The sequence below is a fragment of the Anomaloglossus baeobatrachus genome, chromosome 4, assembly GCF_048569485.1.
Source record: "Anomaloglossus baeobatrachus isolate aAnoBae1 chromosome 4, aAnoBae1.hap1, whole genome shotgun sequence".
Classification (NCBI taxonomy): domain Eukaryota; kingdom Metazoa; phylum Chordata; class Amphibia; order Anura; family Aromobatidae; genus Anomaloglossus; species Anomaloglossus baeobatrachus.
This window is the reverse complement of record NC_134356.1, coordinates 392,681,456-392,708,161: the sequence shown is the minus strand read 5'-3', so window position 1 is coordinate 392,708,161 and position 26,706 is coordinate 392,681,456. Positions and strand designations below refer to the sequence as shown.

The 26,706-nt window shown below is 48.5% G+C and overlaps 1 protein-coding gene across 1 annotated transcript in view; it reads right to left on the bottom strand.

Moving 5' to 3' along the window:
* Positions 1-16,693, bottom strand: part of CCDC3 (coiled-coil domain containing 3) — a 135,706-nt gene extending 119,013 nt beyond the window's left edge. The window contains exon 1 of the mRNA XM_075345269.1: positions 16,214-16,693. Within this exon, the coding sequence (XP_075201384.1) occupies positions 16,214-16,638 (425 nt within the window). The 5' untranslated portion in view covers positions 16,639-16,693. The remainder of the gene's footprint in view (positions 1-16,213) is intronic.
* Between the last annotated feature and the right edge of the window lie 10,013 nt (positions 16,694-26,706).

The following is a 26,706-nucleotide window of genomic DNA, read 5'->3' as shown; positions in this document are numbered from 1 at the left end:
GATGAAGGTGTTTTTTAAGAAATTTATCGACATCAGCTTGGGTAGTAGATTTGACTTGTCTGGGCAGAGAGCTGGCCCGTGCGTTGCCGATTTTGACCATGTTAAAGTCAGACATAAATGGTTTTATGCTTGAGAGGATGTATAGTATGGGTTAGGTCACTTCGCTCCCTCCAAATGGCACAGATTTTAGAACATTATATTCCCTCAAAGAGGTGGAAAGAGGCGAGAGGAGAGAGTCTTTATGTTGGCAATATGACTGTGTAGCCTCCCTCTATATCATCTTCCTCCAGAGGTCGCTTGTGTAGTTTCAGTGCCCGTGCAGGTGTATGGGGGCCGATATCTGAGAGAACTCCTTGTCTCCAGCTAGCCCTCCACTCAATGGAAGTCCAGATCTGGGCTGACAGGGTTCCCTGCTGTATGTGTAGGAGGGGGGGGGGTGGGGAGCAAGTTAACCCCCTATATCTCCTGGTGTTTGCGGGCAGGTTAGGAAGGAGGTCCCCTTCAGCCGGGTCCCTTCCTCTATCCTCACCCCCCACTCAGCTCACCCCCAGCACAGGGGAATGCCTCCCCGTATCGTCCTCAGCCCTAATCTCTGGGTTCTAGACTCCTTTATCAGCAACCCTCTGCGGCGTGTCCCAGCACTGAGCCGCGTGGGCACTCTGCACGGGTGGACGTAGGACGCCGGCTGCACGTGGCAAGGCCCGATCAGGACCGCAGGCTCTGGGCTTCGGTGTGGGGGGAGCAGCGGGCGCGCAGACGGGCAGAGGGAGGGGGCTCACTCACCGCCCGATCTTCTTCCTGCGGTACTCCTGGGACTCCGCACCCGACCGTCGCGAGATCTCCCGCCGCGACTCCGTGACTCCACGCGGCCCCTCCAGGAACCCGGCAGCTCACGGCGTCCTCGGCCCGATCTCTCCGCTCACCCGGCTGGTAGGTGGCACTTGTCTGGCGTCCGGGGCTCAGCTGGTCTCCCGATCAGTCCCGGGAGCCTCGGGGCCGCTACACCGCCCGCAGTCCTCAGGGCCGGACGGGAGCACCCTTAAGATGGCGGCTGCTCTCCACCCGCGGCTGTCCGGGGAGCCAGGAAGGGCGGGTCTGGGCCGCAGGGAAGGGTGGGGGATACCGTCTCTCCTCCTCTCAATCTTCGCCCCCTGGGCCCCCGATTATCTCCCGGTACCTTCCAGCGGGTGTCCGCAGCTCTCAGGGTCCACACCACGCAGGCCTCGCCACCCCCGTTGCCCTCACTGACCACAACGCTGGAGGGTCCCCAGAAGACGTCTCGTGGGGTGCAGCATCCAAATGGGGGTCTCTCCTCTCTCGGGATGACCCCAGGGCCTGGAAGAGGGGGCTAGACTTGGGTATTGTCCGCCTGGGAGCTGGATGTTTGTGGATTTTTAGGAGCTCCCACATCCACGTCTGCCTCTGACAGCGGCCATTTTGGACTCCCTCCTGCTCTGTTTTTAATAAGCTATAATGATAGCAAAAAATACTGCCCTTTAGTGGCATCATAGAACTGGCTGTTGTATTCCATTAGTGCCCCACTGGTGCCAAGCTATTTCTAGCACCTCTGCATGACACCCTCCTGCTCTGTTTTTAATAAGCTATAATGATAGCAAAAAATACTGCCATTTAGTGGCATCATAGAACTGGCTGTTGTATTCCACTAGTGCCCCACTGGTGCCAAGCTATTTCTAGCACCTCTGCATGACACCCTCCTGCTCTGTTTTTAATAAGCTATAATGATAGCAAAAAATACTGCCATTTAGTGGCATCATAGAACTGGCTGTTGTATTCCATTAGTGCCCCACTGGTGCCAAGCTATTTCTAGCACCTCTGCATGACACCCTCCTGCTCTGTTTTTAATAAGCTATAATGATGGCAGTATTTTTTGCTATTTAGTGGCATCATAGAACTGGCTGTTGTATTCCATTAGTGCCCCACTGGTGCCAAGCTATTTCTAGCACCTCTGCATGACACCCTCCTGCACATTTAGCTATGCTAATTTTATAGCAAACTGAGGGAATTCCTTGCTGCATTTGATCATTAGGAGGGATAGAAAGTGAGGCTTCTTTTACTGTCCTGGTACCCACAGAACACGGCCACTGTACCCATCTGTCCACTTTTGCCACGCTATTTAATTTGCACAAAGAGCTGACTCTTTTTCTGCCTTCCTAAAATTGTCTGGAATACTAAGTTAGTGTTCCTTTGCTGCCAAGCAAGGTACAACACATGTGCATTCTACACTCCTTTCCATTTCTGGAATGCAATTATTAACTGCAGGTAGTCCAGGCAATCTGTGACGAAGGTGCAGGCGTGGATATAATGTAGCCTGCATCCAATGATGGTTCTCTCGATGTCTGACAGCTCAACAATACGTTCTGTTTCCACTTCCAACACAAGTGATGACCTGCCAATCACACTCCCTGTTGCGGGTTAAGGAGTGGAAGTTCAGTGTGAAAAACCATGTGTGACTGCTGTCCCCACAGTCACAGAGGATGAAGAGCACGCAGATGCACTTGATGGGGCAGGCGGTGGTTGCACAGGCACGCTAGGCCGCATTGTAGCATAGTGAAATTCACATTGCGACTTATGCTTCATTTTAAGTCGTGTACAGGGTGGGCTCCCCAGTATGCAGCAAAACCAGGCAAAAGGAAAAGGACTCTAGGCAGTTGGGTTGATAAATGATTGTTTAACTTTACCAAAACAAACAATAAGAACCATGCATACAATTAAAATAATTGAACAATCTATTCTGTTGCCTACTACCTGCTAATCCCTCTGTGTAGCAGTAATTGTGTGTTTGTGCGTGTGTGTGTGTGTGTGTGTGTGCGAACACGACTTACCAGTGGCGCATCACAAGAGCTTACAAGTTATCTACCTAAACATAGACAAAACACATGACCCCCCCTGAATACCCTTGTTAGCTGAAGCCTCACAGATAATGCAGATGATAACAGTGTGAATGCAAACCACACAGCTCTGCAACACAGTCATGGAAATCTTGAAAAGCAACAGTCAATGCAAACATGTGTTGCTGTCCCTCTATGATTTAAACTGTACGTGACAATTTGACAGTGCAGAGGCAGCAAGTCTTATTGTCTATATAGTCGGCCTACCCAGAACAGATATGTGTTTTGCTAATAAAACAAAGTGTTGCGTGCCCGAATTATTGTCTGGGCACAGCCTACCGTACCCGGGTACTGTGATGTCCAGTTGCCAGAAATACAGACTTTACACTCCTCTCACGGTAAACAGTATAGACAGCACCGTAAGAATGTTGGTCTGTGGCAAAGGATGCTGCTCACTGACGTTACAGTGCTCATCATCAAAGTACAACACAACTCCCCTCACAATTGAACGAACTGTTTCCGCGGTGGCTCCTTGCTGTAACACACACCTTTAGCTTTTCCTTCTGTTCATAGACAGCATCTCCAAGTCCACACCCGAAGAGCAAATTTATATTGCTATAGTGACCAAAGGCAGATCCAAAAAAACAGCAGCCCTTTGTGTGTAGTCTGCAACAATGCATGCAATGAACGGCAAATAAGCATATTGCGTTGACAGTTGCTAAAGCTGAGCAATACACCTTCACGCTGTCAATTCATATCCATGTGATACTTCATGGAGGAAGTACTCAAAAGTGTCAGTTTTTGCCTTCTACTTACAGATTGTTGACAAATCTTACAGATTACATGACTTTGGTGATCCTTTGCGATGTCCAAAAATTCACAGGCTAGGAAAGGCTTACAGCCCATGCGACCTGCATAGCCAACACGACATCTGCTCAGAGTTAAAGTTGTGGTCCAGGATTCAGTTGTTGACGTGCTTCCAGTACTTTGTCTCTGGCCAGGAAGACGCAACGTAACCTCGTCGTCAGTAGCATCCTCCTCCACCTCCTCTGCTGACCTCATCGACTGGCTGACTTTGGTTTGACAGTAAGTGTTGTCTCCAACCTCATCAATAACCCTGTGTGTTTTCATTCCCCTCGTCCTGAGTCCTCCGAGACAACCTCTTCCTGCCCTGACCGAATAGTAAAGTTGTCCTTCCAATCAGGTATCTGTGCTCCTCATCATGTTCCCCATTGTCTCCACCATGAGGATTTAATTTTTGGAAATGAGGGAGTAGATTAGGCACAGCACCTTCTTCATCGGGGCCTGGATCCCAGTCACAAAGCTTCAGGCTATCTGCGCAGATCATTTCCCCTGTCTCATGGAACTCGCTACCTCAACACGTTAGATTATATGCTACACACGCAAGCTTCAAACTGAATCTGAAAACTCATCTGTTCAGAAATGACTATAACCTTCAATGACACCACCACCATACGTACTTGACGCTCAACCTAAACAACTCCTACTGTCTCCTCCCAAAAATCCTTTAGAATGTAATCCCGCAAGGGCAGGGCCCTCTTCCCTCTGTACCAGTCTGTCTATAGTTACTTGTATATGTATTCTGTATGTAACCCCCTTCTCATGTACAGCACCATGGAATCAATGGTGCTCTATAAATCAATAATAATAAAAATAATAATAACTTCCTTGTCTGTACTCATTGCAGCTTTGGAGCAGACCTCTGATTCCCAGGCTATAGTGCGACTGAACAGCTATGCAAACTCAACCATCTCTGTCACCCCATACTCAGCAGGGCTGGTGGAAACTTGAGAGCTGTTAGGAAGCAAGTGCGATTGGATTGACACCACAGAGGAATGGAGTATTTGGGATCTTGAAATTGGGGTGGAGGAGAGGCCACTTTATGGAGCAATTCAGATCCATTGAAGCAGCTGCTGATTTGGCCTCATCTACATTTGTTAGCGATGGTCATGTCCATGAAAAAAGGGATCATATCAGATTATCCATGGGAAGAAGTACACCTGTTCTTTTTGATGTTATTTGTTGTTACAAAACGGTGACGCCTTAAACGCAAGCAGCCTGCTGCGGTTTCAGTTGCGCCCAGGCATCAGCTGCCATTTAGGCCTGTGCCTCGGGTTGTCCAGCTGGCTGCTTTCTCCTCCACGTCTAAGTGTGGAGAGGCAGCTAGTGCGCATGCGTGTGCCGATTTACCCCAGCCGCAGCCTAACTCCAGTGTTTCACTGTGAGTATGCTCAGCCTGACTGTGCCATTCCTGAGGCTAAGTCTTCATTTCGGGCTACAGCGCATGCTCTCACACTTAGTGCGAAAAGCCTCTTTGCACAGGTACTTGCACTCCGTGCCGGGTCTAAGTCCTGTGTTGTGCATAGACACCATGCTAAAGCTGATAGTCTTTTTTCAGAGACTGTATTTCATGCAACTGACCATGGTCAGGCACTTACTGCATCAGAAACTAGGTCCGGTAATGAACTCTTTGGCCCTGCCCCTGATGTGGGGGGCCCATTTAGACCACAGGGCATCAGGTGTCCTGACGATGTGGCCAGGCCACTCCCAAATGGCTTGCAGAGGCCCGCCCCTATGACTTGTCACCTCATTATTGATGGTCAGACGATGACTGGTGAGGTGTTTGGGTCATGACAGCCATGAGGTCATCATTGAAGTTGCGGTTCCAAATAGGACGCTAGTTATGCCACTCATGACGTATCACTCTGCTTTTGTCTCCAGGAGGTGCATTGTGGTCCACCCTGGTTTGTGGCGGACCCAGGTTATAAAAGGGGCTGGAGACAACAAGGAGGTGAGCAGTCTTCTATTATGCTCCGAAAGAGCACACCTCCATGTGTTGAACCCATTGCGGCTTTAGGCCAGAGGTAGGCAGGGATAGGGCGTCGATGCAGGCCGCCACCACAGTTGGTAACGCAGAACGGTTAAGACCAGCTCCTGTCCTACAAGTCCTGCTTGTGCAGCCCAGTGGCATTAACAGGCCTGCTGATGCGCCTGCTGTTCACAGGTGTGGCCCCAATGCACACGGTCAGCGTCCTGAATGGCCCCTGTGATGTTAACAGGGAGTTCCTGGGCTGGGTGGGCGTGTGGACCCTGTTACGCTAACAGGGCTCCCAGTCTCAAGATCCGAGTAGCGTCTAACTTGGTTCAGGCTACTATTAGTTTCATAGCCACACAGCTCTGTATCCTCCACCGAACCTTCCAGTTGCCAACCTCTCCTTTTCCATCTGGGAGCACGGTGGACACTGACTGCTGATGGGGATATATACCTTTCTCTTTCTTTTCTTATTAATTTTTGTTAAATAGCGGTAACATAGTATATACCACCTTATCCAAATCTGCCAGTCCCACCGTAACAGATGGTGTTTCTTCATCAAATGTTACTTTTGCTTAACCACCAAACCCACGGACCAAAACTTTTTTCCCCTTTCCAACACACCTGTTCCCCTTTTCACCCGCATCTGTCCTTTTTCAACTCATTTTGTATATGACCAAAAGTGCAACTCTGCAGGGACACCGTACTCAATGGTATCTCAGCACAACAGCCAGCTCTCGGTCCCTCAGATGTGGACAAGTAAAAGACCATTTCCTCCTATCCATGACAAACCGTTGAGATTCACTCTGTGCAGCACTGGTGTTTAGTGGAAAAGCAGATCAAAGATTGCGTAACACCTTCTGAAGATACTCCTGTACACGTGCGTCCCTTTATATGGCAGGAATTATTTCGCTAAATTTTGTCTTGTACCGGGGATCTAACAGTGTGGCAACCCAGTAGTTAGCATTACTTCGAATTCCTACAATCCGAGGGTCATGTTGTAGGTAGTGCAGCAAGAAGACGCTCATGTGTCTTGTGCATCCAGGAGGACCAAGTCCTTGGTGTGTTGGTGGCAGAGAGGTGAGAATCGTGCCTCCTTCCTCTGCCCTCTCCCCCCAACCTCGCACAACCGAAATGTGAGCAAGCTCTCACTCATCTGCTGAGTCTTCCATGCCCATCGCAAGTTCGTCCTCCATTTCTTCATGGCTCCTGCACCTTCCTCAACAATTTTTGCTGATACTATGCGCCCTTGTTAATCCCTATCCCCCACCATAACTGCTGCCTAGGTGCCGCTTACCGTATGGACCTTGTAGATCTTATTATCCCTTCTGCATATGACTCCTCCTGTACTTCCTCACCTTCCTCTTGGACCAATACCTGACTCCGAATAATGCTTACAGTGTGCTCCATCATGTAGATGACCAGAATTGAAACGCTGAGAATGGCATTGCCAGTGCTAAACATTTGGAAACTGTGTAGAAGGGTGCATAGGTCCTTGATCTGACACCACTCCAGCAGCGTGATCTGCACCACCTCTGGATCAAGTTAGCCCAGGGTATACGTCATACCGTATTTCAGCAGGGCTCTGCGGTGCTGCCACACACGCTGCAACATGTGCAGATTCCAATTCCTGCGTGTCGGAACATCGCATTTCCGGCGTTTAACCGCCAGACCCTAAGACTTCCGGAGCGATGACAGTTGTTGAGCTGCTGGGTGCGAAGGATGAAAGTGAGCACACAGCAGCGTGCCCGCTGCACAAGGCCATGTAGGCCGGGATGGTATTTTAAAAATTGCTGGACAACCAGGTTCAACACGTGAGCCATACAAGGCACGTGTGTCACATTGCCCTGAAGAAGGGTCGCAGACTGGTTTGCATCATTGTCGCACCCGACCTTCCCTGACTGCTGGTTGACTGTAGACAACCATTGATGAAACTCGGTCTCACTCTCCAGAGCTAACCGTCCACAATTCCTCAGCGGTGTCTCACATTTCCCCTACATTTCAAAGTAAACATTTGACCGCCTGATGGCCTTGAGCTCTGCTGCCAGCATAGTAAGGAGGTGTGTGGGATTCCTTGGGCGCAGTTACAAGGAAGGGTGGCCTGACCACACAGGGTTTGGGCCGAGGTGGAGGACCCACACGAGGTTGAGGAGGCAGAAGCAGTGGAGGAACTTGTACATACAGAGGAAGGATTGACACACAAGTCGTGGGGACGGCAAGACTTGTACAGCAAACCCTTCTCCATCTCTCACCATAGTTACCCAGTGCCCAGTCAGCAACATGTAACTCCCCTGTCCATGCTTACTGGTCCAAGTATCTGTGTTGAAATGCACCCTGTCACACACAGAGTTTCTCAAGGAATTGGTGAGGTTGTGTGCGGCCTACTGTGGTAGCGCGGGCACGCCTTTCTTGGAGAAGGAGTGACGACTGGCCATCGGCTCTTGGGGCACTGCAATGGGCATAAGGTCTCGAAAATCCTTGGTCTCAAAAGGGTGTAAAGGCAGCCTTTCTGTTGCCAACAAGTTGCAGATGATAAAACTCAACCTCTTAGGCATGTCATGCCCTTCGAAAATCATGTAAAACATAGCGAGGGGACTCCAACCACAGTCTCCCTCGTTGCCACTAATTGGGCCACACACACCCCACTTTACTGGCATCAGTTGACCCCCCTTTTGAAAAAGAAAAAGATGCTTTGCATGAAGCACTCTCAAAAATACGCGTGCCTTTCCCGTCCCCTGGCTGACACAGGGGAAGAAAAGTCCTCTGAGAGCCATGACTTGTTCATCTTGGTTCTTTTCGGAAACACAGCGAGGGGACTCCAACCACAGTCTCCCTCATTGCCACTAATTGGGCCACACACACCCCACTTGACTGGCATCAGTTGACCCCCCTTTTGAAAAAGAAAAAGATGCTTTGCATGAAGCACTCTCAAAAATACGCGTGCCTTTCCCGTCCCCTGGCTGACCCAGGGGAAGAAAAGTCCTCTGAGAGCCATGACTTGTTCATCTTGGTTCTTTTCGGAAACACAGCGAGGGGACTCCAACCACAGTCTCCCTCATTGCCACTAATTGGGCCACACACACCCCACTTGACTGGCATCAGTTGACCCCCCTTTTGAAAAAGAAAAAGATGCTTTGCATGAAGCACTCTCAAAAATACGCGTGCCTTTCCCGTCCCCTGGCTGACCCAGGGGAAGAAAAGTCCTCTGAGAGCCATGACTTGTTCATCTTGGTTCTTTTCGGAAACAGAGCGAGGGGACTCCAACCACAGTCTCCCTCATTGCCACTAATTGGGCCACACACACCCCACTTGACTGGCATCAGTTGACCCCCCTTTTGAAAAAGAAAAAGATGCTTTGCATGAAGCACTCTCCAAAATACGCGTGCCTTTCCCGTCCCCTGGATGACCCAGGGGAAGAAAAGTCCTCTAAGAGCCATGACTTGTTCATCTTGGTTCTTTTAGAAACACAGCGAGGGGACTCCAACCACAGTCTCTCTCGTTGCCACTAATTGGGCCACACACACCCCACTTGACTGGCATCAGTTGACCCCCCCTTTTGAAAAAGAAAAAGATGCTTGGCATGAAGCACTCTCAAAAATACGCGTGCCTTTCCCGTCCCCTGGATGACCCAGGGGAAGAAAAGTCCTCTGAGAGCCATGACTTGTTCATCTTGGTTCTTTTAGAAACACAGCGAGGGGACTCCAACCACAGTCTCCCTCATTGCCACTAATTGGGCCACACACACCCCACTTGACTGGCATCAGTTGAGCCCCCTTTTGAAAAAGATGCTTTGCATGAAGCACTCTCAAAAATACGCGTGCCTTTCCCGTGCCCTGGCTGACCCAGGGGAAGAAAAGTCCTCTGAGAGCCATGACTTGTTCATCTTGGTTCTTTTCGGAAACACAGCGAGGGGACTCCAACCACAGTCTCCCTCATTGCCACTAATTGGGCCACACACACCCCACTTGACTGGCATCAGTTGACCCCCCTTTTGAAAAAGAAAAAGATGCTTTGCATGAAGCACTCTCAAAAATACGCGTGCCTTTCCAGTCCCCTGGATGACCCAGGGGAAGAAAAGTCCTCTGAGAGCCATGACTTGTTCATCTTGGTTCTTTTAGAAACACAGCGAGGGGACTCCAACCACAGTCTCTCTCGTTGCCACTAATTGGGCCACACACACCCCACTTGACTGGCATCAGTTGACCCCCCCTTTTGAAAAAGAAAAAGATGCTTGGCATGAAGCACTCTCAAAAATACGCGTGCCTTTCCCGTCCCCTGGCTGACCCAGGGGAAGAAAAGTCCTCTGAGAGCCATGACTTGTTCATCTTGGTTCTTTTCGGAAACACAGCGAGGGGACTCCAACCACAGTCTCCCTCATTGCCACTAATTGGGCCACACACACCCCACTTGACTGGCATCAGTTGACCCCCCTTTTGAAAAAGATGCTTTGCATGAAGCACTCTCAAAAATACGCGTGCCTTTCCCGTCCCCTGGCTGACCCAGGGGAAGAAAAGTCCTCTGAGAGCCATGACTTGTTCATCTTGGTTCTTTTCGGAAACACAGCGAGGGGACTCCAACCACAGTCTCCCTCGTTGCCACTAATTGGGCCACACACACCCCACTTGACTGGCATCACTTGATCCCCCTTTTCAAAATGAAACAGATGCTTTGCATGAAGCACTCTCAAAAATACGCGTGCCTTTCACCTCCCCTGGCTGACCCAGGGGAAGAAAAGTCCTCTGAGAGCCATGTCCACATTGTCAGTGGACAGACACGTGTGCTTATCTGCCAGCAGACCCCCAGCAGCACTGAAGACAGGTTCCGAGAGAACGCTGGCTGCAGGACACGACAAGATCCCCAAGGCGTACGTGGCGAGCTCAGGCAATTTATCCAGATTGGAAGCCTAAAATGAGCAGGGCTCAAGTTGCACAATAATGGCATCGATGTTTCCTTGCATATACTCATATATCTGTGTGTCCTCCTCTTTTTCCTTGTCCAGCTCTTTTGTTTTCGCATGAGTATATGTCCTTGTCACTTTCCCATGTGTTTGTGTTGTGTTGTGAGTTGTTTGTCACCTTTTGGACACCTTTGAGGGTGTTTTCTAGGTGTTTTTATGTGTTTGTGAATGCCTGCCATTGTTTCCTATGCGGTTCGAGTTCGGTTCGTCGAACGTTAGACGAACCGAACTCGAACGGGACCTCCGTTCGGCGAACCGACCTCGAGCCGAACCGGGACCGGTTCGCTCATCTCTACTCCTGAGGAAACTACCTTCCTCTCCTCCTCCCTCTCACACTCTACACTTGACTGAACTTGAACTTCCTGGTTCCCTTTTTTATTCACACTTGCTGACTCCTCCCACACACCCACTGATTAAGCCCCACCCACACTATTGAGACCAGAAATGGGACTTACAGCCCCATGAATACATCTATGGGGGTTGCTGCCACTATCCCTGACCCAGTGTATGCCTACCAATTGGTGTGTGCAAATTTAGTCTGTGGACCGGTAGGTGACCCCATTCTTACCCAGGATGGGATATCACACCTCCGGCTGAGGTGCAATATCTCTGTGGCAACGGAAGCCTCAGGGGCGCCACAGTACCAACACCGGAGAACCGACCCGGAAACCGTGCACACAGGGGGTACTTGGACCCTGAAGCCAGGACCGGAACCAACGGCCTAGCTAATTAACCAATTTAGGGCAAGATTATAGGTCTTGTCCCAACCAAAGTCCCAAAAGCAGACAACCACCCACAGAGAGTGATAGGGCATCCGCCAGGACCCGGTAGATCCCACGGGTCAGCGGGCACGGCTCCTAACAATAGTACCGGGAGCAGACTCCCACGTTCCACATCGGGAAGTCCACCACATCACAACACAGTGCAGAGGAAAGTGACACAGACCACCATCCCGGGTGGGGGACGAGAGCAGCCGGCCACCAGCACCTTGGTTAATCACTGGACTTGTCTGATTTCCTTATCCGTGAGTAAGCTGAGACTCCCTGGTCTGACCAGGCGCGCCGGCCCCTGCCATCACCGTCCCCTGCACCAAGTCACCGGGTCCCGGGTCAACCATCCCTACCCACGGAGGGGTTAACAACCAGCTGCCATCCCATCGCCCCGGGTATTCCACAGCAGCAGCGGTGGTGCCATACTTCACCACACACCGTGGGTGGTGTCACAGACTTGACTACGGCAAATCCCGTACAAATTCGTCTCCTTTTGATTTGGAGTGTCCGCGTGACCCCCTGGTCCGGAGAATCGCTCGAGCCACACTGCGGGTCCGGATCCGAGCAGCCCGGCTGCTACTGACGTGGGGGCGGCACATATGTTGTTGCCGTTTTTTGTGTTTTAATTTTTTGCAAGCATTGTTTATGTGTTTCCAATAAAATAGGTGAAAAACGCTGCAAAACCACTGAAAGAATTGATATGTGGCATCAAATCTGCAACGAAGCAGTAAATAGCATGCGCATAAGACGTCAGAAACCTTTGTCATTTTGCACTAGGAAATCCTTCCGTTTTTGTGGAAAAACTATAAACTATAAACTATCTGCAGAACCGCTGCAAAAATTGCAGAGCAATGTACAAGTGATATTGCTGTGCACATGTTCAATCTTTTCTCAATTGTTTTAACCTCTTCCAGGTTCGAAAACAGTGAAGCAGTTAACCGGGCTATCTATAGTTTAAATTATAGAAAAACTATTTTTATGGCAGAACAACTGCAAAAATAATGGCAAGACTGCTAGCCGAGCTGCTTCAAGAAAAACAACACTGATTTCTCTGGAAGCGGCTTCACCTAGGAAAGCCTTGGTGGTTCACTAAGGTTGCTTTCATATATCCGTCAGGCACAATCCGGCGAATACCAGATAAAATGGATCCGGTGAAATTTCTGGGTCTGGCTGCCAGAAATGACGCACAAGGCAACGTTTTTTGTCACTAGCTCCGGATCCAGCGCCGTGTTGTAAAATGAAAGCCTATGGGCCCTGGATCAGTCGTAATGCAGCAAAAAACGCATTCCACCGACGGATCCGGTTTTCTTAACTGAGCACGCTCAGATGTGTAAATTGGTTTCTGGTTAGGAAATTTCTCTCTCTCTGTCGAAGTCGGTCTCTCTCTCTGTCTGTCGGTCTCTCCCTCTTTCTGTCAATGTCAGTCTCTTTCTCTCTCTGTCGATGTCGGTCTCCCCCTCTCACCCCCTCTCTCATACGCACCGATCACCGGCATAGTGTGGCGCTGCACAGCTGTCACAAGGCTCCGGCGGCTTCTCCAGCTTTGAAAATGACGGCCACTCATTATTCCATCTCGTATTCACTGCTTCCCTCGCCCACCAGTGCCTATGATTGGTTGCAGTCAGACCCGCCCCCATGCTGCGTGACAGCTGTTTTACTGCAACCAAACACAGCCATCAATGGGCAGGTCTAAATCTTGCAGTAAACTAAATAAATAATTTTAAAAAAATCGGCATGCAGTGCCCCCAAATTTTGATACTAGCCAAGGTAAAGCCACTTGGCTGAGGGCTGCTATTCTCAGTATGGGGAGTCCCATGTTATGGGGAGCCCCCCAGCCTAAAAATATCAGCCAGCAGGCACCCGGAATTGCCGCATTCCATTAGATGCGACAGTCCCGGGACTCTACCCGGCTCATCCCGAATTGCCCTGGTGCGGTGGCAATCGGGGTAATAAGGAGTTAATGGCAACCCATAGCTGCCACTAAGTCCTAAGTTAATCATGGCAGGTGTCTATGAGACACCCCCCATGACTGACCTGTAAGTTAAAGAAAATAAACACATACACCCGAAAAAATCCTTTATTTGAAATAAAAGACAAAAAAACACCCTATTTCACTACTTTATTAATCCCCAAACAGCCCTCCAGGTCCGACGTAATCTACATGAGGTCCCACGATGCTTTCAACTCTGCTACATCAGAAGCTGACAGGAGTGGCCGTAGAACACGACTGCTCTCTGTGAGCTCCACAGAGCAACTGAAGTGAGACGCGTTGTCAGCGGTGACGTCACTCAGGTAGTGCCGGTGTGTGCGGTGATGATGGGGGCGGTAGTGCCTGCGTGTGTGCGGTGATGATGCGGGCGATAGTGCCGGTGTGCGTGCGGTAATGATGGGTGTGGTAGTGCCTGCGTGTGTGCGGTGATGATGGGGGCAGTAATGCCGTTGTGTGTGCAGTGATGATGGGGTGAAAGTGCCGCTATGTGCGGTGATGATGGGGGCAGTAGTGCCGGTGTATGTGCGATGATGATGGGGGCGATAGTGCCAGCGTGTATGCGGTGGTTATGGGGGCGGTAGTGCCAGTGTGTGCGGTGATGATGGGGGCGGTAGTGCCTGAGTGTGTGCGGTAATGATGGGGGCGGTAGTGCCTGTGTGTATGGTGATGATGGGGGCGGTAGTGCCGGTGTGTGCGGTGATGATGGGGGCGGTAGTGCCTGCGTGTGTGCGGTGATGATGGGGACGGTAGTGCCTGTGTGTGTGTGGTGACGATGGGGGCGGTAGTGCCGGTGTGTGCGGTGATAATGGGGGCAGTAGTACCGGTGTGTGCAGTGATGATGGGAGTGGTAGTGCCGGTGTGTGCGGTGATGATGGGAGCAGTAGTGCCGGTGTGTGTGCGGTGATGATGGGGGCGGTAGTGCCGGTGTGTGTGGTGATGATGGGGGCGGTAGTGCCAGTGTGTGCGGTGATGATGGGGGCGGTAGTGCCTGCCTGTGTGCGGTGATGATGGGGGCGGTAGTGCCGGTATGTGCGGTGATGATGGGGGCGGTAGTGACTGCATGTGTGCGGTGATGATAGGGGCAGTAGTGTCGGTGTGTGCGGTGATGATGGGGGTAGTAGTGTCGGTGTGTGCGGTGATGATGGGGGCGGTACTGCCAGTGTGTGTGGTGATGATAGAGGCGGGAGTGCCGGTGTGTGCGGTGATGATGGGGCAGTAGTGTCGGTGTGTGCGGTGATGAGGGGAGCGGTAGTGCCGGTGTGTGTTGTGATGATGGGGTCTCTCTCTCTCTCTGTCTCTTTCTGTCTCTCTGTCTCTTTCTGTCTCTCTGTCTCTCTCTCTCTCTCCCTTTGGCATGAAGAAAAAAAAAAAGGAATCCGTTTTTGCTGGATCCATCGCATCAGTTTTTACACAATCTGCCACAGATCCATTGCATCAGGCACAAACCGGATTGTGGCTGACGGCAAAAACCGGATGTGTGAAAGTAGCCAAGACCACTGCCAGATACATTTATTAGAGGCATCTCCAGTGAATCGCAGAAAAACAGATTATAGCATCCACAATACAGGAGCAGAAAAGCACCAATGATATGCCCATCAAAAAGCCTTCCTATAATAATGCATTTACGGCGGTAAATGAAGTACAGTTATCCCATAAAGCCAGTATAAAATACAGTGGTATTAATGCACAATAAACACAACTAATAAAATGACTTAGTGTCTGATGTTTTCCAAAAGCACAAACCTCACTACTTTTAGCCTTCTCTGTACATCGGACAATCGTACCTGTACATACTAGTGTACAGAACATTAAACTTTCCGAAACTAGTGCATTACCAGTAGAAACCAACAATATATATGTACTGTACTGATTATCTACACAGTGAAACTCCTAACTTTTGCTTGTCAACAGATTTATTCCACATTGCTGGTGAAATGCTTTTATTTTACATAAAAGGATTTTTTTTCCCTATCACCTCTGACATTCAGCAGAGATAACTGATACAAAAGAAACAATAGCGAATAAGAGAGGAATGATGAGATCCAAAAATGAGAAAATTATCTGATCTGCTAAAATCTGATCTATTAAACATTACTAATACGGATGAGCAAAAACTAAATATTCGTGTTCGGATTATTCATACTGAATATCTAGTACTATTCCAGTATTTGTCACGAATAACGAACCTAATGTCAATGGGGAACCCGGGTATTTTACTTGAAGAGTCCTCAGAAGAATGCTCCGGTTCCCCATTGACTTGCATTAGGTTCGTTATTTGTGACGAATACTGGAATAGCACTAAGAGTACGGAAAAGGAGTCCAGCAACAAAAATCCCTATAAAAACAGACAAGGGGACGCATTTCAGAGCTATGTCCTTATTCTGACTGAGTAAAGACATAGCTCCTAAACGAGTCCCCTTGTCTGTCTTTTATATGGATTTTTTTAATGGATTAAATAAAAATAAAATTTTTGATGGATCCCTGGATGGACTCCTTTTCCGTACTCCTTGTGATTTGGCTGTTTCATACTTGCATTGTACTATCCAAACATGATGGCGTTCCATGGAAATTGGTGAGCTGGATATGAAACATTTCAGTTTTCTTATTCAGGAATAGTACTAGGTATTCGGTACAAATAATGTGAACCCGAATATTTAGTACTCATCACTAATTACTAACACTCCTAGGTGCAGTAAGTGTCTTATCTTTTTGTGTCAATGGACATCTCTGATATCCTTCACTAATGAACTATTGGGAAGACCCTGACAGTGGTCCACCACAACTCTCCTAGATAAGCAAAATGAGTGCACTCACCTGAGGAAGAAGAAGTAGGAGTGTCCCTCCACCACAGTATAGGAGTGACAGTCAAAGTATCCCAGACCAGTGATATTCAGTCTGGATCCTGCAGGAACCTCGAGCATGCTGCCCCATGCCTGGTCACACAGCAGCTCGATCTCTGCAGAGTAGAAGAAGGTGCTGCCCCCTGCCTCATACTGCCAGGGCAGGTAGTTGTATATGGTGCTGAATATGTTGCTGTGGGTCTCCTCATGGACTGCCAGCACCTTGGCATAGATGATGATCTGTGCCAGCTCTGCTCTGCATCCCTCACTCAGGTGTCTCCATTCAGAGGACAGCTGGCAGCCCAGAGCACTGCTCCACACAACCAGTGCAGTGACCACAAAGCGAAGCATCATGAATGATCCAAGAAAGCTGTGGAGAAGTTTACAGCCAGCTGTCATCTCCCATTGTGCTGGGCTCTGCTTGCACTCCTCATCCCTCCTGTGGGTATAATGCTGTGCAGACCCTCTAGCAGTGCCAGCCTCCCTGCTCAGACACATGCAGTAATAGGACTGGCTCCCCACGCCCCCTGCCTTGTACTGCAGGCAGGACACACTCCAGGAGGACACATCAGGCAACATGAAATAGTTCACATGTGGCTGACTCCTGATCATATTTATGTTCCAAAAAATATGCTCAGGACTTTGAAACACATTTTCCAGTTAACCATGTTTTGCCTCTTCTAGTTATCTATATGCTATGGATCCTGATATCTCAGTATTAGGTCGTGATCTCATTGTTTCTTTTTCCTCCTTTTCTAAGTGGGTCCGCTCCAAAAGAATTGTGGAAAAATCGCTGATAAAACCATTAAAAGAATGTTTCCTATAAATTTTTTTGAGAAAACAACTTGCTAATCATATGGTCAGGATCTTGAACGTCTTTTAACCCCTTCACCATCTGGCGATTTTTCGTTATTCGTTTTTTCCTCCCCTTCTTACAAGTGCCATAACTTTTTTTTTATTTTTATAGCCATAAAAACGCTTGTTTTTTTCGGGATGAGTTGTACTTTTGAATGACACCATTCATTTTATCATATGATGTAATGGTGAGCATGAAAAAAATTCCAAGTGTGGTGAAATAGCAAAAAAAGTGAAACAGTGCAATTGTTTTTTTGTTTTTTTATTTGCAGCGTTCTTTTTACCATAAGGCTATGTGCCCACGCTGCGGAAAATGCGCGGATTTTGCCGCGGATTTCTCGCGGAAAAGCCGCGGATTTCCCGAAAATCTGCAGCACAGGTACTTCCCAGCCATTTCTATGGCATTTTGGAAATGCTGTGCCCACGCTGCGGATTTTTCCGCAGCGGATTTCGTGCGGATTTTGGTCCGGAAAAATCTGCAACATGTCAATTATTGTTGCGGATTTTCATCCGGATTTTGGCTTTAAAATTGGGAAAAAAAAATAAAAAATCTGCACCAAAATCCGCATCAAATCCGCGGCAAATCCGCGGCAAATCCGCACCTTTGAAAAGGTGCGGATTTTGCAAGAAAGCTGCGGGTTTTGATGCAGAAAAATCCGCAGCTACATTCTCCCGTGGACAGATAGCCTTATACTGACCAGGTGGTACGATTCCCCAGGTCAGTATGAGTTCATAGACACCAAACATGTATAGTTTTACTTTTTTTTAAACTGGTGAAAAAAAATTCAGAAATTTGTCAAAAAAAGAATTGCACTTTTGGTACCATTTTCTGAGACCCATAGCGTTCTTATTTTTCAGGATCTGGGCCTCAGTGACAGCTTATTTTTTGCATCTTGACCCAACGGTTTTAATCATACCAGGTTTGGGTGGACGTGCTGTTTTGATCAAATGTTATTGCAATTTATTGTAATGTTGTGGGGACCCAAAAATGTAATTCCGACATTTTGATTTTTTTTTTTCTTGCTACGCCCTATACCGGTAAGATTAATTTATTTTATATTTTTATAGATTGGACATTTCTGAATTTGGCGATACCAAATATGTGTATTTTTTAAATTGTTTTCTTTTCAATGGGGCAAAAGGGGGGTGGTTTAAAAGTTTGTGTTTTTTTAATTTTTTTCATATTTTTACAAACTTTTTTATTGATTTTAGTCAGAGTGCTTGAAGATCACACATTCCGATTGCTTCCAGTGTTCAGAGCGATGAGTCAGTAGAAATGCTGATTTCCTGTGAATGTCGGCAGACACGGCCTTAGGCCTCTTTCACATGTCCGTGAAAATCATGCACGTTTTTCATGGACGTGTCAAAGGTGCATATTGCCCTCCGTGAGCCATGTTTATGGCACACGTGTGTTCTCCGTGTGTTATCCGTGATAACACATGGAGAACGGGAACTTTCTACTCACCTGTCCCTGGCGTTGCTGTCCGTGGTGCTGATCTTCGGTCTCCAGCCCGACCGACTCTCTGCTGCTGCAACTTCCGTTCACAGTGAAGTGAATATGCAATGAGCATAATGAGCGGCGGTCGGAAACAAGTGACCGCAACGGCAGAGACAGCAGTAAAGTTTTGTTTTTTTTCTCGCAGACACATGTGTTTTCTCTGGTGCGTGTCACACGGAACACATCCATGTGGTCTGTTTGCTTTCCGTGTGACCCGTTTGCGTTCCGTGTGACACCCGTGATGCCGGAGACAAACGGACATGTCTATGTGTGGAGCACACGGGCACACGTATGCTCCACATGTACACACGGTCCATGGCAAAATACGCACGTGAGCGCAGATCCATTGATTTTAATGGGTCTACGTGTGTCTGTACGTGAGGAAACGGACCAAACACGTACCAGAGACACGGACCTGTGAAGGAAGCCTTAAACGTACAGGTACGGCCAAGCTCATGAAGGGGTTAAACACTTCAGGCTCTCAAAGACACAAAGTCCCAGATTCATGGTGCAACTCAGAGCAAAATGAGTCTAGCTGAAGCATGATAGGGACGTGGCGGGGACATGATGCTTGCCTAATCCATGAAGAGCTGTTACGTTACTTATGCCAGAAAGCTGGAGTCTGATGACACAGCTCATCAGGAATTAGAGAGGGCCCTCCCTCTCGGTGCAGGGCCCGGCAAACCCGGTCAAATGCCGGGGCCCTGAGCTGCCAGGGGGGCCCACTCGCGGTGGCAGGAGTGGCGCACCGCTACTCAGGGGGTCCCGATGGCCGCGCTGTCACTGCCCCCCCCCGCTGAGGATCGTGCTTTCAATTGTATCGGCATCGCAGGTGCCGATACAATTGAGAGCAATGATGAGACAGTGAGCGGCGCACTCCCTCTCTCATCATTCTCCCCGCTGTAACTGTCGGCGTTCTGACAGCTCTGCAGCAGAGTGCGGTGACGTCATCACTGCGCGCCTGCTGAAAGGTCAGAGCGAGCAACAGCAATGGACGCGCCGAGGAGACCGGATCAGCGGGGGAATGAAGAGAAGTGAGTATTAATCACTGTATCCTACATGAGGGTGCCTACTGCTATCTGGCTCTGCACTGTGCTGTATACAGGCTGTGCTATATTATATAGCACAGCCTGTATATAGTACAGTGCAGAGCCACATAGCAATAGGCAGCCTCATGTAGCATACAGCTTGTATATAGCCTATATACAAGCTGTATGCTACATGAGGGTGCCTATTGCTATCTGGCTCTGCAGTGTGCTATATACAGGCTGTGCTATATACAAGCTGTATACTACATGAGGGTTACATGAGGGTGCCTATTGCTATCTGGCTCTGCAGTGTGCTATATACAGGCTGTGCTATATACAAGCTGTTTGCTACATGAGGGTGCCTATTGCTATCTGGCTCTGCACTGTGCTATATACCGGCTGTGCTATATTCAAGCTGTATGCTACATGAGAGTGCCTATTGCTATCTGGCTCTGCATTGTGCTATAGTGCTATATACAGGCTGTGCTATATACAACCTGTATGCTATATGAGGGTGTCTATTGCTATCTGGCTCGGAAGTGTGCCTATTGCTATCTGGCTCTGCAGTGTGCTATATACAAGATGTATACTACATGAGGGTGCGTATTGCTATCTGGCTCTGCACTGTGCTATATACAAGATGTATACTACATGAGGGTGCCTAATGCTATCTGGCTCTGCACTGTGCTGTCTGGGTCTGCACTGTACTATATAGAGCTCTGTACTACATGAGGATACCTAATGCTATCTGGCTCTGCACTCTGCTATATAGGTGCTGTGTACTATATGAGGGTGCCTAATGCTATCTGGCTCTGCACTGTGGTATATAGGGGCTCTGCACTACATGAGGGTGCTTAATGCTATCTTGCTCTGCACTGTGGTATATAGGGGCTATATACTACATGAGGGTGCCTAATGCTATCTGGGTCTGTATTGTGCTATATGTGGGCTGTATACTACATGAGGGTACCTATTGCTATCTGGGTCTGCATTGTGCTATATGCGGGCTACATACTACATGAAGGTGCCTAATGCTATATGTGTCTGCATTGTGCTATATGTGGGCTGTATACTACATGAGGATGCCTAATGCTATCTGGGTCTGCATTGTGCTATATGCGGGCTGTATACTACATGAAGGTGCCTAATGCTATATGGGTCTGCATTGTGCTATATGGGGGCTGCTTAATGTTATATGGGGGCTACATAATACTATATGGAGGACAATGGGGGCTTCATAACACAATATGGGGGCTGCATATTACTATACCCCCAGAGTTGTATGTCCCCTCCACCCAGGTGCTGTATTCCCCCTCAGAGCTGTATGTCCCCCCACCCCAGTGCTGTATACTCCCCAGAGCTGTATGTCCCCCACCACCCCAGAGCTGTATACCCCCAGAGCTGCATGTCACCCCCCACCTCACAGCTGTTTGTCCCCCCCACCTCAGAGTCACTGCCCTCCTCTAGAGCTGTATGCCCCCCATTGCTGTATACCCCTTTCCTCAGTAATATGTATTCCCCCCAGTAATGTGTATGCCCCCAGCCTCTCTTGTGATGTTATACAGCAGTGTTAGTGTGCTCTATCTGCGGCCATGTCTGTTACACAAGCCGGGAGGTGAATGAGGCTGTTGCCGGCTTCCCAATATTAGAAATATATATACAGGATAAATATATAAAAATAATGTGTGTGTGATGTGTATCTATGTATGTCAGTGTATAGATTTATGTCTATTTATGTGTTTGTGAATTTCTCTTTAAATATATATGTGTATGTGTCGCCAGGGGTTAAGGGGATACCCAGAACCGGGCCAAGGGGTTGCTTCTGGAAGGGGATCACGGTGTCGTGACCCGGTCCGTGCTCCCTGGTTCCACAATAAAAAGGGGGGTTGTGTTCGTGACGCCACCCATGGAATGTGATCAGAGATGACCACCGCTGCTGCAGAACCTCCGGGGTGATGGAAGGCAGCTTGAGATGGGACGGCTCCCCACGGGTTGAGCCTTTTCCCCGGGGCAGTGTGTTAGTCTATGGGGGGAGTGCAGGACACGAGCACAATAAACAGGCAGACTCACGGTTTTGCAGTTTCTTTGTCCTTTACTGATGATGGTATTCAGCAGAGTACTGTCCACTGAGTCTGTGAGGGGTTCAGGGCTTCTCCCACCCAGCCGGGCCGTTTTGGCTTCCTTGTCTGCACTGTGTCTGTGGCCCTGCTGCTGTGTGAACTATGCAGCTGGCTCTGCTCTGCTCCTAGGTACCGACCTGACAGGCAACTCGAGTCCTTACTTGTATGTTCCTGAACTCTGCGTTTGTTGCTTGTGTCTGTGGTACAGATAGAGAATGTGGAATCCTCACTTCTCTGGTGCTCACTGTACAGTATGTAACCTGCAGTCTCGGATCCAGCATCCGTTCTGTGTGCTCCACTGGGATGAGCTCAGCAATGCTCTGCCTCCCAGGAATGTTCCTCTGTGTACTCTTTCTCCTTTCCTCAGACCCTCAGCTAGGCCTGGAATTGGTCAGTGGATCCTGAGGTGAGCTAAAGCCAGCTTCCAACCTGCAGAGATCCTTTCTCCTCAGTGCTCTGCACTGAACTTCCAAACTGAAACTACTGACCATTTCCTCCCCCCACCAGAATATACAGGGAAGCAGCTTGGTCTCCCCCTTCTGGCCAGGAGGTCTTGGTGTTGTGTGTGGGGAGTTAACCCTTTGTGTTGTTACTGTGGCAACCCTGGGGTGCCACATTCCCCCTTAGTGAAGAACAGTACTCCGGGACTGTGAAAGAAACAAACAAGTTATGAACAACAAGTGTATATATAAATACAGAGTCTCAAAAGGAAAAAATACAAAAACCTTAAAGTTCAAAAAGAGTCCAAAATGTTCAAGAATATGTAAGTGTTCATACAGTATAGTCTCTGTAGGTACTGGGCTTTTGGTCTTAACGTTGCAATTAAATAAACATTTCAAACAACAAACACTTCTTAAAGGTGTCTCTACTCTGGTCATAAGTGCAGTAGACCTCACGGCCCTCGGGCCACCAACAATGTGATCAAGTTGTAACTCTCCGTGCTGCCACCTTACACCACTCTTCTCTCACCTTTTCTGTACACTAAACTGTTACGGTTTTTCATATAAACATTATAACATATGTACATTTTATATGCAATTCCACATTAGTCTTTATATCTTGCTGGTATCTGACCCTGAGTACTACGCTGTGACCTGCGTACTGCTGGTGTACTGGGTGTACTTAGCATAATGGTGTGGGTGGAAGTGTACCTATTTGGTGTTTCTGGTACTTGTGAGGATGGGAGATTGACTGTAGGACTGGCAAGCTCACTGGGACCAGGAATCTGTTCTTCCTCTACGGTTTCAACTTCCAGTTCTTCTTGTCTTGAGACTTCTTGTGGTATGGGTTCTGATTGTGGTTCCACCACTTGAGGGAAGGCGATCATTGGGACTACTACTGCTCCATAGTAATTTGGCCATGTTTTTGGGAAATCTCCTAAGACTGTATGGAACACATCTTCTTCCTCCTTGACAGGTTGTACCTGTATGGGTAAGGTGACTTCTGGTGTCTTCAGGGTTTCAGGACATGGTTTGAGTTGATCTCTTGACACGACAGCTGATGTCCTTCCTTCATCCTTACTGATTAGACACACTTTGGGATTATCCATACTGGATGGTAAGACTGTATATGGGGTGGTTTCCCACTGATTATCCAATTTGTTTGTGCGTCGTTTCCTCTTGAGAACTTGGTCACCAGGTTGCAATGGGGTTGCTAGAGCATGCTGGTTGAAGTTTCTCCCCTGTCTTCCCCTAGCTTGTTGGAGACTTTTCTCTATGCACTCTTGTACTTGGCGATACTGCTGCTGACGTAGGGTATCCCAATTGGATTCTTGAACTTCCGCATCTGGCTTCAGAATTCCCATATCTAAATCAATTGGCAGTTTACCGGGCCTTGCACGCATGAGGTAAGCGGGGGTGCAGTTTGTAGAACTCACCGGGACATGATTGTACAAGTCCACCAAGTCTGGCAATTTCTCTGGCCATTGATTTCTTTCTGACTCTGGTAAGGTCTTCAACAGGTCAATCACAATATGGTTCATCTTCTCACATAAGCCATTTGTTTGGGGATGGTATGCTGTTGTGCGGATCTTTTTACAGCCATACATGTTACAGAATTCTTGGAAGATCTGTGATTCGAAAGCTGGACCTTGATCTGCAAGGACTTGTTCTGGGTAACCATGGGGTCTGCAAAAGTACGTCTGGAATGCTTTAGCTGCTGTTCTAGCTGTAAGGTCTTTCACGGGTACCACCACTAAGAAGCGTGAGTAATGGTCCACGATGGTTAAGGCATAGACATAGCCGGACCGGCTTGGTGACAACTTGACGTGGTCTAATGCGACTAGCTCGAGTGGTTGCTTGGTTACTATGGACTGGAGTGAAGCTCTCTGGTTCTGTTGATCCTTTCTTCTGAGGTTGCACGGTCCGCATTTTCTACACCAATATTCAATTGATTTTCTCATGCCAACCCAGTAGAATCTTTCTCTTAAGAGCACTTCCAACTTTTTCCAACCAAAATGACCAGCACCGTCGTGGTAAGCTTCCAGAACCATCTTGACGTCTCTCTTGGGCACAATGATCTGCCAGATCAACTCATGTGTTTTTGGATTGGTGTGCCTTCTACAGAGCTTCCCTTGGTACAGGAACAATTTACCTCTCTCTTTCCAGAGATGTTGTGTCTCAGCTGGGGCATTCTGATTAGGGTATGCACCTTGTTGTGTAAGCAGTTCTTTCACTAGCTTCACAGCTGGATCGCTGTCTTGTGTGTCAGCCCATCCGTGGTGTGCTAATGGGTTGAGAGTTGCCTGCTGTTGTTTTTGGTAGACACTCGGTTGATACTGTCCCACCTTAGGACGGTGAAAGGCCGGCAGCTCAATTTCTTCCAGTCCCTCAGTTTCCTCTTCCATATCCCCCGAGTGTGGCATCCGGGATAAGGCATCTGCATTCCCATTCTTGTGGCCTGCCCTGTACTTGATGACAAAGTTGTAGTTTGACAGTCTGGCTATCCATCGCTGTTCCAGCGCACCTAATTTTGCAGAGTCCAGGTGGGTCAACGGATTGTTGTCAGTGAAGATGGTAAATTCTGCAGCTGCCAGGTAGTGTTTGAAACGCTCTGTTACAGCCCAAACTACTGCCAGTAGTTCTAACTTGAAGGAGCTGTAATTCTCTGGGTTTCTTTCTGTAGGCCGGAGCTTCCTGCTTGCAAAGGCAATAACTTTCTCTTTGCCTTCCTGCTTTTGAGACAATACTGCTCCCAGCCCTGCGTTGCTGGCATCAGTGTACAAAATGAAGGGTTGATGGTAATCTGGATATGCCAGGATCTCTTCTCCTGTCAGTGCCCACTTCAACTTCTTAAAGGACTCTTCTCTCTCATCACTCCACTGGAAAGGAGGATTTCGGGCTGCAGACTTCTTTGACTGTCCTACCAGGATGTCTTGTAGGGGTGCTGCTAGCTTCGTGAACCCTTTTATAAATCTTCTATAGTAGCCCACCAGTCCCAGGAATTGCCTCACCTCTTTCACGCTGGTGGGTCTTGACCAATCTCTGATCACGGTAACTTTTTCAGGATCTGGTGCTACCCCTTCTGAGCTCACGACATGTCCCAGGTACTGTACCCTTGGCTTTAGAAGGTCACACTTGGATGGCTTGATTTTCATGCCATATCCGGATAAGGCTTCAAACACTTCTGCCAGGTCTTGTAGATGCTGTTCATAGGTCTTGGAGTAGACTATGACATCATCCAGGTACAGGAGGACAGTTTCAAAGTTCTTATGTCCTAGGCAGCACTCCATCAGTCGCTGGAAGGTACCAGGCGCGTTGCAGAGTCCAAACGGCATACAATTGAACTCACAGAGGCCCATCGGTGTGGTGAACGCTGTCTTTTCCTTGTCAGCCTCTGCCACAGGAACTTGCCAATACCCACTAGTCAGATCTAGGGTGGAAAAGTAAGTAGCGGATTTTAATGCAGCCAATGACTCCTCTATCCTAGGTAATGGGTATGCATCCTTGTGTGTAATGCGGTTGATCTGTCTGTAGTCTACGCACATCCTCATGGTCCCATCTTTTTTCTTAACTAGCACTAGTGGGGCTGCCCAGGGGCTACAACTGTCTCTTATTACCCCTGCTTCTTTCATTTCTTTGAGCATGTCTTTGGCGCATTGGTAGTGAGCCGGTGGTACTGGTCTATACCTCTCCTTTATGGGTGGATGGTTACCTGTGGGTATAGTGTGCTCTACCCCTTTGATCTGCCCAAAGTCTAATGGGTGTTTGCTGAATATTTGTTCATATTCTTTCACTACCCTGTATACTCCATGCTTTTGATGGGAGGGTGTAGAATCGGTACCTACATGTAGCTTTTGGCACCAATCCTCCAGCTTTCCCTCTGAGCCATTGTCTTCCGCCTGACTTGACGGCTGCAAGGGCTCAACGGTGGTGATGGCGTTGTTATCAACCGTATATAGCTTAGCCATGGTAGCATACTTTGGTAGGGTGACCTCATCTTCCCCACAATTTAGAAGGCGTATTGGCACTCTTCCCCTGTGTACCTCAACTATTCCTCTGGCCGTCAATACAGTGGGCCTACTGTCTGAGTACACAGGTTCTACCAGGGCCTGATAGTCTCGCCCTCTGATGCCTATTGCGGCTCTACACCAGACCAGCATTTCAGTTTTGGGAGGAATTACAATAGGTATTGGGTCACTTACCCTTGCACTGCCAATTTCACCTCCTGACATTTCTACCTGCTGCTTCAGCATCAAGGCTTTAATTTCCTTCTGCAGGAGTCTCTGTTGCCCAGGTTTGGCAGTCTCGACGATCTGCTGCAAGACAGTAATTACCTCTGCAAAACAATTTTCAATTACATTCATTCCTAGCAGCATAGTTGGTTCACGTTCTCGTCGGTCAACATCAACAATGATAATACCCTGATTCTGCAATTCTACTCTCCCAATCTTAATGGTCATTTCTCTGAAACCAACCTCTGGTACTAATTCACCATTGCTAGTCCATATATTCAATGCAACATTAGA